This window comes from Leptodactylus fuscus, chromosome 7 (genome assembly GCF_031893055.1).
Source record: "Leptodactylus fuscus isolate aLepFus1 chromosome 7, aLepFus1.hap2, whole genome shotgun sequence".
Taxonomy (NCBI): Eukaryota; Metazoa; Chordata; class Amphibia; order Anura; family Leptodactylidae; genus Leptodactylus; species Leptodactylus fuscus.
In genome coordinates, this window is record NC_134271.1 from 120837358 (window position 1) to 120856116 (window position 18759).

Sequence of the window (18759 nt, forward strand, 5' to 3'; positions counted from 1 at the left end):
CCAAGCACAGCTAGGAAAATCAGAGAGTTGGAACCTCAGTGATAATAAATATCATTTATTCCACAGAAAAAAATCCACACAGTCACAAAGTAAAAAGGCAACGTGTTTCAATGTCTATCGGCCGTCTTCGTCAGGCCACAATGTGGTCCCGGGGCTGAGCTGCAGCTTTAACCTATATTGACTTGTGTACCCCACCTTTTAGCTGGGGTGACACCATTCAGCAATACAAGCCACATCCAGTTGAGGCGCCACTGTGGTCCTACCCTTTTCTCCATTATTCTATTGACCTATAAACGATCAGCCTTGAAATGTTTATTAGGAAGCAAATATTACTTACCATTGTGTAGTAGCTAGACATTAACAACTCTAAGGTTTGGCAATCACTTTAGATAGCTGGCCGGACAGTTATTTGTCCCAATCCCCTCTCCACTATATGCATCCATAGTCAGCTCAGCTAGGTGTGCATGTGATCTGAGTAGGTAAAGGGTGGAAAGTTGCTTTCAGATACTTGACGAAGATGTTTGACAAGAGCTTATCTTTCCTGAGAACAAAAGGAACAGGTGTGTTGAAACAACCCCATCCCTCTCCTCTGACATCTGCCAGTGCCACTGAAATCGGCAGGTTCAGTGGAGAACAATTTTACTATTATTAAGTGCATTAATGTGTCCCAATCGGGACATGCTTTACAGTAACATAGAGATTAACATAGTGACATAGTAAATGAGCTTGGATAGAGATACCAATACATCAAGTCTGACCTATAAACCTATCAAGCTGCTCCAGAGGATGGAAAAAAAAAAACATGAGACAAATGCCAGTCATAGTCATAGGAAATAAATTCCTTTCTAACTCCAAATATGGCAATTGGACTCGTTTTATGCTTCAAGAAGTCATTCCCACTTGAACATGTACAAGTTATCATCCATCACCAGATTTTGTGGCAATGAGTTCCATAGTCTCACTGCTCTGCCTGTAAAGAAGTCCCACTCATGGTTATGGAAAACTTTTTTCCACTAGATATAGAGGCTGCCCCCTTGTCACAGTTACAGGCCTATAGGTGTAAAGAGAGCATGGGAGAGATCTCTGTACAGTCCATTCATATATTAGTACATTGTAATTAGGTCACCTCTAAGCCATCTTTTATCCTAACTGGACAACCCCAAGTTTGATAACCGACTTTGATAATCCACTTTTCCCCTTATTTACCTTAGGTCCACCTTAGGTTATTTTGGATAAGATTTTTATTGTTTTTTTCTAATGGCATCTGTACCAACTTTGGTACCTGCCAAGGAAATTATCTAGGAGAGACAGCAGAGTCCTGGTTACCTTCCCACAGTGAGTGACCGCTCATTCTGTATCAGTGTTTGTCCACAGAAGGCTGTCACTCCTGCCAGGACTCTTACTGCCTCTCCTAGGAGTCCTGTCAGGATTTATTCTCCTTTTGAATGAGAAACCCAACTTCTCGCTCTCTATCATATCCTATGTCAGAAGGGCTAGCAGAAATCCCATGACAGGATTCCTTTAAATATGTACAATGTGCTCACTGGCTTATCTACAGTCTTATGGAAAACTCCAATATCACATTTACCTATTTCTGTCATTAGGCTGACACTTCTCGGCAGGGATACTGCATGTATTTCATTGCAAATAGTGGCTCCTCGGGAGGGCCTTAAACATATTGGTGCTGTCTTTTTTCTGTGGATCACGGCAAAATATCTAAACTCATATCTATGTAATGAATGCAAATATCACTCAGTGGGAATCTTATTTTATACTGTATATCTATCATTGTTCAAATCACGCCCAGCATGTATTACACATAGATGTGAACAGCAATACGGCAATGTATCTGGTACAAATGGAACCTAAACAAACTTTCCCACAGCATGAGCCTGATGTTTTCATTCAATACCCTATTTGGATTTTGCATTGGTCTGGGGCACCGTTGGCCTTTTAGATGCAATGATTTTGAGATTCCATCCTTCCTCTATAGAATGTGTGCACAAGCAGTTGTAGTTACATTGTACATTTTGTTGGCAGTATGGTGAAATAGGGTTCTTGAGAATCAGTGATCAGAAATTACCCATAGTGGCAACTGTTTGGTATCAAAGTCTTCTGCACATGCTGGACCGTAGGAACCCATCACTGGAGGACCCTCTGGTGGGCTAGGCTAGCTCTGCTTGGCGTAACATAATATGTAGAACAAAAATGCATACATATAACAATTGTATAATACCTATGAGATATAGTCAAAAAGAAAATCCACGTCTGTGATTGGACTGGATATTTGGGCAGTGGCGAAAACCCATCAACCCTAGACAGGAGAAAGTAGAGCCCGACATCCTATGTCAAAAAACCTAGAGCTGTGCATCTCCTAAAGCATAATCTTTATCAAATAATTAATGGGATCCTATCATTAAAACTCCATTTTTTCTCACTAACACATTGGAATAGCCTTAAGAAAGGCTATTCTTCTCCTACCTTTAGATGTTTTCTCCGCGCCGCCATTCGGTATAAATCCCGGTTTTCGTCGGTATGCATTTTCTTGTGGCTGGCGGGCATGCACAGTCGGCTTTGCCCTAGGCCCGAGGCCTAGAAGTTTGAAGCCTGCGCCGGAAGAAGATGCGTGAAGAGGACGTTCCTGAAGAAAATGGAGGTGGCGCTGGAGAGTTCTCTCGCAGCATTAGGAACGACCCCAGTGCTGTTTGAGCACTGGGGCCCGCCTCCAGTGCTGTGAGAGAACTCATTTGCATACCAGCGAAAACCAGGATTTCTACGGAACGGCGACACAGAGAAGACATCTAAAGGTAGGAGAAGAATAGTCTTTCTTAAGGCTATTCCGACGTGTTAGTGAGACAAAATTGAGTTTTAATGATAGGATCCCTTTAATTAAAAACACGCTTTTATATGGATCATTAGAAATTGCAGGGTACACATCAAGAGATGGCATTGCATCATAAGGAGCAGTCATACAGACCTTATGATACATATCCAAGTAGGCAGCTTTGGTTATTTCCATATCTCCTGTATAAATGAATGGAGCCTGTTTTATAGATAAATGTGGTTCCACCTCTGGGACCTGCAGCTATCCGGTATATTTGAGATATTTTATGGATTGACTGCTAACCAATCATGTTACCAAAAAGAGTGTACTAAGTTGCTTATTTCCCTCTCCCACTAAAAACACATGCAATATCAGCCAAATCAAGTTGCATTTAAAGAAGGACGTGAACAGAAATTCCTTTAACGCAGATGATGATCTAAGTCGCCCCCTCTCCCCATTGAAAACACATGTATTCTCAGTTGATCTAAGGGTGCATGTGTATCAGGCTGTTGTGAGGAATAGTTGTTGGTTTTATCCCTTTGCCATTTAGCTACACTCCCTGTTCACCTTCTCTTTGGCGAATATATAATCTATATACTGCAGCCTAATGTTTCAAGTAAACCATGTTCCCTGGTTTAAAAGGATATCATGGGATCATCCAAAACTACGGCATATATCTTCCTATGCTGTATGATTATACTCATTACTCTCTATGTTTTTCCAATTGCAGAGCTGCCAAAATGAAGAGGAAGATGAAGAAAAAGAGAAGACGTTTGAAGTAAGTTATTACATTTTTTCTTCTTTTCTGCCCCCTTGCTAGATGATCAGTAATGTCTGAAACTAATATGATTCCTCTTATAGAAAAATAATTACAGTAATGTTTTATCGCTGCAGAGGTACTGTCCCCAGCAGATACATACAATCAGTTACATAGTATGCTAAATTATCCATAGGTCTCCATGGATGCTTGGCTGTGTCACAGAGAACAAATCCACTTCATATTTCTTTGTCTGTTTACAGGAGAAAGAAATGGAAAAACAAAAGACCTTGTACCAGCAGGCCCGTCTACACGAGAGGGGGGCTGCGGAGATGGTTTTACAGATGATCAGTGCAAGTAAAGGTAACAATGCTTCTGTCGCTCTCTCCTTTACAATATTCTCTTCCAAATACGGTAGGTCCCTCTCGAAACAGAAGGAAAAGACTATTCAACAAGTCACTGACTGCAACAGTAACCTAATCCACCTTAACCAGTGATTGTCAGTGAGTAGTCATTTCCCTGGTGGCGTGAGGGACCAGCAGGGGACTTAGGCAGCATCAGAGTAAGAGCAGTGGGAAACTGGTCAGGTGAGTATTACTTCTGTTATATAAAGGGGTATTGGGGTCACTAGAGGTTAACTTGTTGATCAATAGGGGTCCTACTTCTGTGAAATCTGACCAGCAGGTCCTACTGTGTGTGCTGCTCCATTCATTTCAATGATACCATTGGAAATGGCGTGAGTGCTGTACTTTGACTATCTCCTGCGGTCCCATTGAAATGAAAGGAGCAACATGCACTGTCTGACCTCCCACTCCATTTAAATTGGAGTACAAATCACCCCAGTTCTCAGCACCCGCACCCATCAGCAAGTCAAAACTCTGGGATTTAAAGGGCTTAGGGGAGGTAGTAGTCTTCCTGTCATGTGAAAGTCCTGTATTAAAAAAAAAACACCTTTTTGTTTATTAAGTAAATAGGTGTCCTATCTTGCTCCATCCAGTGGTGACTGTAGGTAGCACACTTTTTAAAAACATCTATACAGAGGTTTTGAAGCTCTGTATAAAATAGAAAAACTCCACAGAATCATGGACCTAGGAGCAACATATAATAGGAACTCATTCAGACAATTTGTGTCCGTAAATAGAACTATACACACTGCTGTATTTTTACAAGGACCAACAGTCCACGTAAAAAAATTGCAATATGTCCTATTCTGGACCATATTTCCACAAGACAATGGCACATGTTACTGTGCACTTGGATTCTACTTTGATGTTTGTGGTTTATAGAGGTATCGTTGGCAATAATAAAGAAAAAAAATAAAAGCTATAGTATGAATAAGACCTAAAATGTGGAGATGCTTTCTAATGGCACATAAAATGTCTGATTCATATCCTATTATTTATTAACCCTTGCTTCAGTATACACGGTAACAGAGCTGAAGGAAGGGTTGCATGCAACTGCCTTCATCTTTTTTCGCTCCTTATAAGCTGCATTTTTAGTAGTCAGACAGTGACAGGTTGCTGCCATTCCTCTTGCTTTTAGTGGAGGATTTGCAGGGTAGGCCCCTTGTTGTCCTACAGCTGATTTGCAGATAGGGGGGAGCTCATCATAGAGTAGCTCCTTTATGGCTCTATAGCAACAGTGTGCCAGATTCTCTGATGGATTGCAGTCTCCCTGTAATTGTGAGCTATGGGAATCATTAACACTGTCATTTCAGTCCACATACTGACTTTTACTGTCGCCTGTCTACTGAAATAAACAATTCAATAAGAGCGTGTTTCACTTTTTCATATATTATACCATTTTTCTACTATAGGTTTGAAAATAAAAAAATAAATAAATTATAAGTTATAATGCACCTAACAATCTTGCTGGTCTTTTACTGTAAGTGTGGTGCAGCATGACTATATGGTGAGAAAGGGTTAAAATTGGAGAAGGTGACAGACCATATTGTGTCTGACTGAGATGGGGTTAGATGGCCTTTCTCTCCCCATAAGCAATCTCTCTGAATGCGTGGGCTGGGGATCTATGTCAGTGCAGCAGTATTTTTTGCCTACTTGTTCTCCCCTTATTGTATTAATGTTTTATTTGTTTGTTTTTTTTTTATGTTTATTCTCATTTTATTTTTATTATCATTATTATTATTATTATTATTATTATTATTATTATTATTATTATTATAAAAAATGTGGAGATTTCTTTATATTTCCTATATTGAAATCTGTTCTGTTCTGAAAGAAAAGTGGTTTACTGACCACAGGGCATCAATGTGCCCCTGGGAAAATTGTGCTGGGCATAAGATGCCAGTGACATTTATATGATGTGGCTGACCACCACTCAAAGACGCTAAATGTAAGTGTCTTGTGTTATAAGAGGAAGTCATGGTACGGTACTCCATGTAGTCACGCTGTACACTCTCCTGACATGACTGTTTCCTGATTAAATAGCTTTTTAGGAACATATTTTCCTATAACTCAGTATTCTACCATTCCTCTGGTATTCCTCCTAGAAGTGTAAGAGTAAGCTGACAGCTAGTTGGGTGTGTGTCCCTACACACCCTCACAGTGTCGACACAAATAGTGCCAGACTGTATACTGGGGGTATTATCACTCCTTAAGGAGAGATCACCTTCACAGCTGTATGGAGACTTACAAAAGCCTTTTTCACTCCACTGGGGAATTATGGGAAAAATATGCAAATCTGTTTTCCAAGATGTAAATAGGAAAACAATGCCTCTACTTGCTGCCCTCTAGGGGCAGTCCCCTTAAACATCATGCCTGACTTGCCTGACCTAGAAGCAGAGGCACTGTTTTCCTATTTACATCTTGGAAAACAGATTTGCATATTTTTCCCATCAGACTGTATAGGGATAATGACATGTTTGTTTTGTCCCATGTGACAGTGTTGCACCTTGTCCTATAAAAATTCAATTTTCAGTTATATGTCATGAATTGTACATCATTGATCATGGATTATTCATGAGTAATTTTGTCGATGTTTATGTCTTTCTTACAGCAACTTAGATAAAGCCACTCTAGGCCGAAACCCCATAATTCAGTTGCCTCTACCCACGATAACTTACAGTTATTTAATGATGTAATAAAATACTGTCTTCAAGAAGCAAGTTTCTATAATTTGGTGCTATGGTGTCTCTTAATATTTACATTGACCAACAACCAGTCCATAGGCCCCCCCCCCACCTGAGTGCAGTGCCAAATATACTTCACAGGCTGTGAAGGGAAACGTCTCTTTGGGAAGGGAAATAGTAACTCCCAGCTGTCAATTTATTCATAAATATTCTGGAGGAATAACAGAGGAACAACACAACGCAGCGTTATAAGATGCAGCAGAATTGTTATTACATGAGAAATACAAGTATTTACCAAAGCAGACTTGTCAAGAGAGGTGACAGGTTCTCTTTAAAACCTGTGTGTCAGGACCAGAATGTCTCTCAAACCCATAAGAGTGTTATACAGGGGCTTTTAATAGAAGTAAAAACATACCTTTTGTGGTCACAGACTGATTAATCAAAGCAGAAATAATCATCTTCTTATGGATATGTAAATGAGCCTGCAAGTGCACTAGGGGAGGGGTCTGATTTACCCAATTTACCTTCAGACAACTATGATGTGGACAGAGGCTGAAAATGTTGATCATGGATAAAGAGGAGTCATTGTGCACCTATTCCAGAGGACGGACATAAATTTTTGTAGGCAAATCAGTCCCCGTCCCTGGTGCACTTTAAGGTTGATTTGCATATTCAGAAAGAACATGAAAGGACCACAAAGATATCTTTCTGCTCCTATTAAAGGTCCATACCTGGCACAATTATTGGTTTGGAAGGCATTTTGGACCTTACAGACTCCCTTTAAGTAAATTTTCAAATTTCATGATAAACTTGACTAACAATTTGACTAACAAATTTCAGGATGTCAGACTGTACTTTATTCCTTTCACAGGTGAAATGAGTCCTATGGTTGTAGAGACACTTAAACTTGGAATATCAATTCTGAATGGTGGGAATACTGTGGTGCAACAGGTAATATGATTTCCTTGTGTTTCCTTTAGTGATTTGATCAATGAAATGATCCATAAATGCGTTCTCCTCATACACAATCTTGGTTCTCTTATACATCATGCTATAGAAGAAGGTTGGCCCTGTGAATGTTTCCTTTAATGGCAACCCATTTTAATGAAAATAGAGTCCAGTTAGCTGGAGCATAGTATAGAAGAGGATGAGCTGAGAAAATTGATATACATTGTTGTGGGAAAAAATTCTGAATGGTAATTATTAGAGATGAGCGAACAGTGTTCTATCGAACACATGTTCGATCGGATATCAGGGTGTTCGCCATGTTCGAATCGAATCGAACACCACGTGGTAAAGTGCGCCAAAATTCGATTCCCCTCCCACCTTCCCTGACGCCTTTTTTGCACCAATAACAGCGCAGGGGAGGTGGGACAGGAACTACGACACCGGGGGCATTGAAAAAAATTGGAAAAAGTCATTGGCTGCCGAAATCAGGTGACCTCCATTTTAGACGAATAGTGGATTTCAAATCCGGGTCATATGAGAATGTGAACTTTGTGACTATGAGACAGGGATAGCTGTACAGGCAGGGATAGCTAGGGATAACCTTTATTTAGGGGGGAATGTTATTAAAAATAACTTTTTGGGGCTCTATCGGGTGTGTAATTGTGATTTTTGTGAGATAAACTTTTTCCCATAGGGATGCATTGGCCAGCGCTGATTGGCCGAATTCCGTACTCTGGCCAATCAGTGCTGGCCAATGCATTCTATTAGCTTGATGAAGCAGAGTGTGCACAAGGGTTCAAGCGCACCCTCGGCTCTGATGTAGCAGAGCCGAGGCTGCACAAGGGTTCAAGCGCACCCTCGGCTCTGATGTAGGAGAGCCGAGGGTGCACTTGAACCCTTGTGCACCCTCAGCTCTGCTACATCAGAGCCGAGGGTGCGCTTGAACCCTTGTGCACACTCTGCTTCATCAAGCTAATAGAATGCATTGGCCAGCGCTGATTGGCCAATGTATTCTATTAGCCTGATGAAGTAGAGCTGAATGTGTGTGCTAAGCACACACATTCAGCTCTACTTCATCGGGCTAATAGAATGCATTGGCCAGCGCTGATTGGCCAGAGTACGGAACTCGACCAATCAGCGCTGGCTCTGCTGGAGGAGGCGGAGTCTAAGATCGCTCCACACCAGTCTCCATTCAGGTCCGACCTTAGACTCCGCCTCCTCCGGCAGAGCCAGCGCTGATTGGCCGAAGGCTGGCCAATGCATTCCTATGCGAATGCAGAGACTTAGCAGTGCTGAGTCAGTTTTGCTCAACTACACATCTGATGCACACTCGGCACTGCTACATCAGATGTAGCAATCTGATGTAGCAGAGCCGAGGGTGCACTAGAACCCCTGTGCAAACTCAGTTCACGCTAATAGAATGCATTGGCCAGCGCTGATTGGCCAATGCATTCTATTAGCCCGATGAAGTAGAGCTGAATGTGTGTGCTAAGCACACACATTCAGCACTGCTTCATCAAGCCAATACAATGCATTAGCCAGTGCTGATTGGCCAGAGTACGGAATTCGGCCAATCAGCGCTGGCTCTGCTGGAGGAGGCGGAGTCTAAGGTCGGACCTGAATGGAGACTGGTGTGGAGCGATCTTAGACTCCGCCTCCTCCAGCAGAGCCAGCGCTGATTGGTCGAGTTCCGTACTCTGGCCAATCAGCGCTGGCCAATGCATTCTATTAGCCCGATGAAGTAGAGCTGAATGTGTGTGCTTAGCACACACATTCAGCTCTACTTCATCAGGCTAATAGAATACATTGGCCAATCAGCGCTGGCCAATGCATTCTATTAGCTTGATGAAGCAGAGTGTGCACAAGGGTTCAAGCGCACCCTCGGCTCTGATGTAGCAGAGCTGAGGGTGCACAAGGGTTCAAGTGCACCCTCGGCTCTCCTACATCAGAGCCGAGGGTGCGCTTGAACCCTTGTGCAGCCTCAGCTCTGCTACATCAGAGCCGAGGGTGCGCTTGAACCCTTGTGCACACTCTGCTTCATCAAGCTAATAGAATGCATTGGCCAGCGCTGATTGGCCAGAGTACGGAATTCGGCCAATCAGCGCTGGCTCTGCTGGAGGAGGCGGAGTCTAAGATCGCTCCACACCAGTCTCCATTCAGGTCCGACCTTAGACTCCGCCTCCTCCAGCAGAGCCAGCGCTGATTGGCCGAATTCCGTACTCTGGCCAATCAGCACTGGCTAATGCATTGTATTGGCGTGATGAAGCAGTGCTGAATGTGTGTGCTTAGCACACACATTCAGCTCTACTTCATCGGGCTAATAGAATGCATTGGCCAATCAGCGCTGGCCAATGCATTCTATTAGCGTGAACTGAGTTTGCACAGGGGTTCTAGTGCACCCTCGGCTCTGCTACATCAGATTGCTACATCTGATGTAGCAGTGCCGAGTGTGCATCAGATGTGTAGTTGAGCAAAACTGACTCAGCACTGCTAAGTCTGCATTCGCATAGGAATGCATTGGCCAGCCTTCGGCCAATCAGCGCTGGCTCTGCCGGAGGAGGCGGAGTCTAAGGTCGGACCTGAATGGAGACTGGTGTGGAGCTATCTTAGACTCCGCCTCCTCCAGCAGAGCCAGCGCTGATTGGTCGAGTTCCGTACTCTGGCCAATCAGCACTGGCCAATGCATTTCTATGGGGAAAAGTTAGCTTGCGAAAATCGCAAACTGACAGGGATTTCCATGAAATAAAGTGACTTTTATGCCCCCAGACATGCTTCCCCTGCTGTCCCAGTGTCATTCCAGGGTGTTGGTATCATTTCCTGGGGTGTCATAGTGGACTTGGTGACCCTCCAGACACGAATTTGGGTTTCCCCCTTAACGAGTTTATGTTCCCCATAGACTATAATGGGGTTCGAAACCCATTCGAACACTCGAACAGTGAGCGGCTGTTCGAATCGAATTTCGAACCTCGAACATTTTAGTGTTCGCTCATCTCTAGTAATTATTTAAACGTGCTCATTCTTGGCTCAGGAGTCCAGTGGGTGGTCCTATACAACAACTGGTCATTCAAAAATAAATGTTAAATACAAGAAGGACCACCCACTGGACTCCTAAGCACAGAAGGTGCAGAGATTTAGTTTTCAACATGGATGGTTCCCTTTAAAGCATAACTAAACTTTCAGACAACTTCTGATTTTCTTTTAGTGTTTGTGTGATAAAAACGTTTTGTAATATATTTTATTGACAAATTTTGGCTTCTTTCTGTGAAATCTGCCATGTGTGATGTGCTGCTCCTGCCTCTCACTGAATGTTACTGTGTATGGAGTATGTAGCTGTGTAATATGTAGAGAAAACGGAGGTGGGGGAGGGTCACGTCAAACAGTTATATCTCAGACATTATAAAATGTACAAACTTGCTTTTGGTGTCATATGCAAGCAAGTTTGTACGTTGTTTAATGTTCAAGATATAACGCCCTGAAATGACCCTCCCCTATCCTCATTTACTCTACATATTACACAGCCCCTTACTCTATACACAGTAACATTCAGTGAGAGGCAGGAACAGCTCTCAATACAGAAACAAGGGAAAGGGTGGGAAAAAAAATTGTTAATAAAGTATATAAAGGACAAAATCTTGTTAGAAAATCAGAAGTTGCCCTAAAGTTTAGTTACACTTTAAGAAATCTACTGTATCTACTACTGATCTATCATCATTTTCTGAACAGTAACAGAATAGTGTTAGAAGCTGCGTATATTATAATTGTATATCTAAGTTTTATGACGCACATCAACGTTCCACTTTTCACAGAAAATGTTAGATTACCTGAAAGAGAAAAAGGATGCTGGATTTTTTCAGAGCTTGTCCGGCTTAATGATGTCATGCAGGTAAGTACATTTCTATATACGTTTCTCCATAGATTATTCTTTGCTTTGTCCTTGAGAATTGCAATGGTATTGTCGTCAATTGGTGAGTACATAAAAGCACAAAAATCGTCAGACTCTTCTGATTATGAAACGCAACACGAACCATGATTCTGTGAATCACATTCCAAGACTCGACAACATTCTTGAGCCCACGCTCTTACACTACATGGCTCACCAAGAGCAAGGTCAACTCTATAGTCTTCGCTAATATTACAAAGCTGTGACATACAGTGGGTTGATACGAGGATGATTTTTATTTTGTTTGTTTTTGGTTCAGTGTTCTTGACTTGAATGCGTTTGAAAGGCAGAACAAAGCAGAAGGCCTTGGAATGGTCACAGAAGAAGGAACACGTAAGTATAAATCTCTACAAAACTTACATATTATTTTCGAACTAAAGCTTGGCATTAGTCAGAACCTGACTTTCTTTGGTATGCCCTTTCCTATTCATTAAAATGACCGTTCCTCCAATTACTAGTACCTTCATTATTTCTGTAAGATGAAGAGGGGACTTGGAATTAAAGGAAGTGGAATTAAAGGAAGTGGACATGAAAGGTTATAAAAAAAAAGACTGTATAATTTAATGGTGTGTTATATTTTTATTGTGAAGCATTATGACGTGACATTTGCAGGGTTATATTTCCAAGTGAATCAAATTTAATTCCATACATGAAATTACAGTATGTAGCCAGAGAGCCAAAAAACAGATAGAGACTCCGCTGTTAAACCCCAACCAGTTGTGTAATCTGTAGTATTGTCACATCATAATTATGAATGGCCCAGAATTTTTACTTCCCATTGTATAGGACTTCGCGGCCCAAAATACACCCTTTTCACTTTTGACTCGCGAATGGTATGGGGAGAGGCCCACTCCTCTATTAGTCAACCAGCACAAAAAGTGTTGTACCATTTGGCTTGTAATAACGATTGAAGAATACATATACTTTATGAATATATTAGGGTTTTAGTTTTCAAAGCTGGTCATTTTGTACCAATTTTTGGGATTTCTTGAAACAGGCAAAAAATTGAAAGGGGTTACGAAGAATATTCATTTATTTGACTGCTTTATACTCCAGACTTCAGATCCTAAATGTAATTAAGACTACAGCTCCGTACCCCTTATGAGGACCTCTTTTGCGGCCCCCTTAGATGTCTTTTCTTGCCCACTAAGATGACATCTTGTTTGACACTGCAAAGAGAAATGTATGTATTTATGGGGGGTTTTGACAGCCAAGGGAGATAAAAACACCTGTTTTTTCCAGACCTTCCATAAATTTACAGCGGGTTGTCATTATAGAGAACTACTATGGGGAATCCCAGAGACTCCACCACAGACCTCACTTAGGGTACCACTGATATAGCACATCATCTGTAAGTCCATAGGGGTTACATTCTAGATGAAATGTTTTCAGCCAGAAAGAATTAGATCCCTGACATCATGTCCATAAAGGCTTTCTAATACCCGACTGAAAGCAGTGATCCAGAACCCTTCATATGTGATCTGTCATTGTGTTTAGGGACTGAGTCTGACTGTGCTTTTATATCACAGAGCAGGTAAAGAATACATTACGCCTCATTTTGTTGCTTGTCACTGAACGGTACAGCTGACATATTCTGAAACAGTAACCTTGTATTTCTGCTTCTTCTTTGTATGTGCAGTCATTGTCCGGGAACGAGGTAAGTGATGCTTCTCCTTCAGATAAATGTATTCTTAATTACATTTCATTGCAGGCGTTTGTTACAATCTACATGGCAGGCTGCGGGATGCTTGCTTGCACTAGATAAAGTAGCGGCCCAACTTTCATCTTATCAGCACACGCCTGCAGACATTAATTAGTTATCCGCTCATCTCTAATTATTCACTTCTTACCTTTTGCCAGATATTTGTTGTATTCATGTCTGTAAGTGCAATTATTAGTCCACCTCTCTCGGGGAATATAATGGTATAAAATATTCAACTCATGTAGTGGACCTAGACATGCACAATTTATTTTTGCACAAAAAGTAAAGTAGTTAGGTCATGCATGTGCTAAATTACTTGCCTTAAAGGTTTATTCCATCTTAGATAATTATGGCATAGCCACTGGATGCAGTTCCCACATGTATCTCTATGGCCACTGTACCCAGGATGAGAATGCGTGGAGAGGTGATGACGCATGCGCGAAGCACTCTTCATTCACTTCTAGAGTATATAGGTTAGCTGAGTAAGCATGATTGGCCGTTCCCATAACTTCCATATAAATCGGTGCCATGGCCAGTTCTTTATTCTCTACCAGGATGTGGAAGCCAGGAGCCACCTCACCAAGTGGGGGGAGGGTCAAGGATCCTTATTTTGGAGATAGGTTTCGGTCCCGGAGGTGGACATCAGACATTTATGATGCATCACGCAAATAACCCTTAAATCCTAATTCCTTATTCCATATACATTAAATGTTAAATTAAATTACATTCCTTTTTATTCTAAGGTGAAAAGGTTTTGCAGAATGATGAATTTACAAGAGACCTCTTCAGGTTCCTGCAACTTCTGTGTGAAGGACACAACAATGGTAAGATCAAAAGCAGAGCTCAGAAATTCAGCTATATTTTTGAACTTCTGTATTATGTAGACTATAGTTACAGAAAAGTAATGTCATGCTCCTGTATCCAATGTAAAACTTCCATCACCCCCACCCCCCCATCATACGCCTAGCATGTGTTATGTATAATGCTGTTTTTATGTGATTATTTTGGACACCCTCTGTACTCCCTATATAATAAATGTGGAGTATTTATGTAACTATCCAATTAAAACAAATTTAGTATTAATTAATATTGTTGGTGGAGAAATCCCAAATCCTTTATTTGTGGGGTTTTTTTTTCTTCAGACTTCCAAAACTTTCTGAGAACCCAAATGGGTAATACAACAACAGTGAATATTATCATTAGCACGGTGGATTACCTTCTACGTTTGCAGGTAACCAGAAGTATATATTTTTTTGTTATTTTAAAAATTCATAAAGCTTCCTTACAGTGACCTGAGAAACCTGTGATGTGCAGATCTTCAGCCGACTATGAAACATCTGCCCTTATATGAAGAGCCATTTTAACACATTGGTGGGCCCACTGCAAAGGTTTCTTAAATGCTTCCTCATCACTACCCCTTAGGGGCCCACACAAATTATAATGCCCTGTCAGTGGTTTCCTAATAGTATAATGCCCCTTAGTGGCCCTTAAAGGGCTCCTATTATTAAAATGCAATTTTTCTCTGACTAACACGTAGGAATAGCCTTAAGAAAGGCTATTCTTCTCCTATCTTTAGATGTCTTCTCCGCACCGCTGTTCAGTAGAAATCCCAGTTTTCTTCCGTAAGTAAATGAGTTCTCTCGCAGCACTGGGGGCGGTCCCAGGCGCTCAATCAGCAATGGGGGCATCCCCAATGCTGCGAGAGAAATCTCCAGCGCCGCCTCGTTCTTCTTCTGGAACGGCCTCTTCACCCATTGGACCTCAGGCAGAGACAACTGCACATGCGGGCAACCATTTTTTCGTGGCTGCTTACGCGAGCATGCGCAGTACGTTCCTGTAGTTCACACTATCAAGTGCCCCTGCAGAGGTGTAGATATTAACAGGTTCCCCCCAGTGACCCCTCATACATTACCCTGTCCTATCCCAGTGGACCCACAGAACATTACATTATACCTTTCTAGATTGCCCCCCTACAGTCCCCTCCCCATAGTATCATGCATCCAGAGGGGACAGTTGAGTTGTTGCTGTGAAGTATCAGGGCGGTCTCTAAAAGTAGTACTGTCCTAAGTAGGGCCCTGCTACCATAGAGCCCGGTGCAAGTGCACCGTTGGCCTCATGGTTAAAGCGGATATGGTTCTTCTTATACTATCACAACCTGCTCTTGATAGGACTATATATCACATACAGTACACATTAGGTTATGGTTGGCCGTATTGATATCCTTTTGTTCTCTCCCTATTGAGATCACATGCATGCTAAGATGAACCGAGCATGTATGGAATAGTCATTGTCAACGTGCATTTGGCTGGCAGCTGTCTAAAGTGTATGGCCAGCTTGAGACCCATAGTAATATTTTCCATAGAACGTTAGCATTAAATGTAAAGATTATTATAGACTTTCTATAAGAATAAGGGGGAAATAAAAAAGCAATCAGCAAACAGAGCAAGTACAAGGGAGAGGAGAAATCTCAGCTAAAGCTGCTCTGCTCCAGGATGTTTAATCAACAGGTTTATTGTGGTTTGGCCTCGGCTCATACAATGGGAATTTGATTCCCTGTATAATGCATGGGGATATTTTACATCTGCTACTGTTTAGCATCAGAAATGTGATATTGTTTTCAGTAAACCCTATAATAATGAGTGTGTTTCATGCGGTTAGTAAGCATGAAAACTCTACAATGTTGGAGCAATTTTCAGAAAAGGACAAGGGGAGAAACAAAGAGAAAAACACCCACAAAACACTGACAAAGCAACTAATAATGGTTTTTGCTCTCTTTACGCTTCGTATTTTTTCACTTGATACAAAATTCTCTGCTGGTTAATTTCTTAAAGGAGTTGTCCAAGTAATCTTAAAGACTTTGAGTGCCATAAAAACACAAAGAAGGTCTTAGTCTGCTCCATTGATCCCCTGTCAGTCCTTTTTTCATTGCTACCTTGTTTCCCAATGGAATTTTTTCCTATTTTCTCTCAACGCACTGGAAATGCTGCCAGTCACTGGTTGAGGTGGCATTGTCGCAGTCAGTGACCAGCTGAGTGGCATTTCTTGTGTGTCTAGAGCGACCCCGAATGTTTCAAAACAGGAGCAGCAGGGGAAGTGGAAGTGAGTATGACAGATTTTTTTTTAGATTTTATGCTATTCTGAAACATAAAATTAAATAAAATAAAAAATGGATACTGTTTATATATAGAACTCAATAAGATAATAGGTAATGAACTCCTGAGCTCCCCCTAGTGATGACTGAAAGTAGACAAAATGTTGAAGCCGGGGATTTAGATCTTTATATTTGAAAAAAAGGAGCACAGCTATATAGACTTATTAAGAAATGAGTTAGCATAGAGTATAGTACCTAAAATGGCATGCTACTAAAAGACGGCCTTTTGATTTCCAAGTCTGAAATATTGTGGAGAACAGACTGTCAAAATGCATTTTTGGTGTCTGGGTTGTTAAAGGTACTATGGATAGAATAAAGGAGTAATTGTATCTTAGAAATGTTCATGGCTTGTCCACAGGATCAGGATATGCCATAACTGCCTTATCAGAGGCTGGTCCCTCCTCGGGGACCTACACCCATCTCCAGCTTGCTCAGCTGTTTCCATAACTCACATAGTAGTGAATGGAGAGACCAATGCACATGCGCGCAGCCACCTCTTCATTCATTTTTGCCTTACCAGGCCATTGAGCCTTATTTTGGAGATAGATGTCGGTGTCATAGAGTGGTTAGGCCATAAAAGTGTGAGAAAGGAACGTCCCTTTAACCCCAGGGCCTTCTTTGCTTTTGCATTCATCAAGTGTCCTGTATGTTATTGCCTTATGACTCTGATTCCTTTCTTTATACAATGGTTTTTCATATATGTAGCGTTGAAATGCTATAGCTCCCTATGTATATCCCGTTCAGCTCCAGCTAATGTGCTTTTTCTCTGCAGGAATCTATCAGTGACTTCTACTGGTACTACTCAGGGAAAGATGTGATTGATGAGTCCGGGCAGCACAACTTCTCAAAGTCTCTGGCTGTGACCAAACAAATATTTAATTCACTCACAGAATACATTCAGGTAAGACTAAAGTGGCATTTTTGCAAATAGTGCACATTTCACTTTGTTTTCTTATTAAACCAGTGACCTGAAACAAACAGCATGTACAGTGTCTAGCAGAACGGAGCCGCGGCCGTCATGAGGCTTGAATAAACACATTGTGATTGGTATGAGCTCGTAATGTTCTAGCTGCTGGTACAGCGGATATTTACTGTCTATGTGTTCATGACTTGTTATATAGCTGAAGAATAGGCTCAATTTAGTACTGCAAGTATAACTCTGTGTATTTAGAAGCCTAAAGGGGATCTGCTACCTTTCCAGATATGCCTGTTTTAGTAAATACTTGTATTCTTCAAGCAACAATAATTCTGGAGCATTTTTCATATAACTCCATGTTGTGTTCTTCTGTTATTCTAACTAGATATTATCAATACATATTGAGTGTTACCATTCCCATTGTAGAGTGCGTCTACTGTCAGCAAAGTAAGGCCCGATTCACATCCGTGTATGGGTTTCCGTTTGGGGAGTCTGCTTGGGGACTCCTCGAATGGAAACCTAGTTCATATAAAAAAGTAGTTACCTTAGGTAACCCATGGACCCCATTGACTATAGTGGGGTCTGTGTGGTTTCTGCTTGGTTTCTGCACAAAAAATGCATAGAGAAAAGTGCTGCTTGCAAAAATGAAAAATGCGTAGAGGGGAACGGAATGGCCTGAATGTAGATGTGAACTGGGCCTTAGATTATATAGGGACATTGCCTCTACTGGTAACTCACAGTTGTCATTTTACTCAGAAGTTAAGAGAAGATGCTCCAGAATTTTTATATTATGGAGGACACACTTATTTACTAAAACAGACATGCATTGCATGTTTACCATAATGCCTTGTAACTATCCAGGGTAATCCAGTCACATGATCACCAATACGTCACGTGACCTTCGTGAAAGCTGTAGCTCTAATTCCCCTTTTGGTGCTGCTCAGAGATTTCTCTTTCTGTTAATCTCAAGGTTTAATAGATTTACATTAACAGCAATCTCTCAGCAATGCCCAAGGTGTTTAAGCTCTGGATAGAGCCTTTTATTCTGGGAATATGTAAATCAGTGATGGTCCAAGATCAAAGACTTTACCATAGAGTTGTTTAGGACCCACTTTATTAGCTAGAGCAGAAAAAGGTTCTGCAAAACCCATCCCTTGAGCACCATGTGATACTCCACTTCTTATGCAATAGTCACTGCTGGAGAAATGTTCTCAGTACCAGTCATTACAATAATGTGATTCTTATTAAATACTGATATCTGAAGGCTCTGTGTGAGAATAGAGTTTGAGTGGTCGCTTGGCACCTTACCCACCCACCCACAGACCAATAAACATACTGATAGATGAATGGTTACCTATGAAATTGTCTGTAATGTCTGACATAGATTGTAAGCCCCAATGGGGAGAGTCTCGATATGAAATCTCTGGTGCTGG

The 18759-nt window shown here is 41.4% G+C and overlaps 1 protein-coding gene across 5 annotated transcripts in view; it reads left to right on the plus strand.

Annotated features, from left to right (window-relative positions):
* Positions 1-18759, plus strand: part of RYR3 (ryanodine receptor 3) — a 485624-nt gene that overhangs the window by 414291 nt on the left and 52574 nt on the right. For all 5 annotated transcript variants that reach the window (XM_075282947.1, XM_075282949.1, XM_075282950.1 and 2 more), the window contains 9 exons: positions 3555-3602; positions 3845-3944; positions 7541-7620; positions 11424-11500; positions 11817-11890; positions 13197-13214; positions 14003-14083; positions 14402-14490; positions 17183-17311. In XM_075282947.1, coding sequence (XP_075139048.1) covers positions 3555-3602; positions 3845-3944; positions 7541-7620; positions 11424-11500; positions 11817-11890; positions 13197-13214; positions 14003-14083; positions 14402-14490; positions 17183-17311 — 696 coding nt within the window. The remainder of the gene's footprint in view (positions 1-3554; positions 3603-3844; positions 3945-7540; positions 7621-11423; positions 11501-11816; positions 11891-13196; positions 13215-14002; positions 14084-14401; positions 14491-17182; positions 17312-18759) is intronic.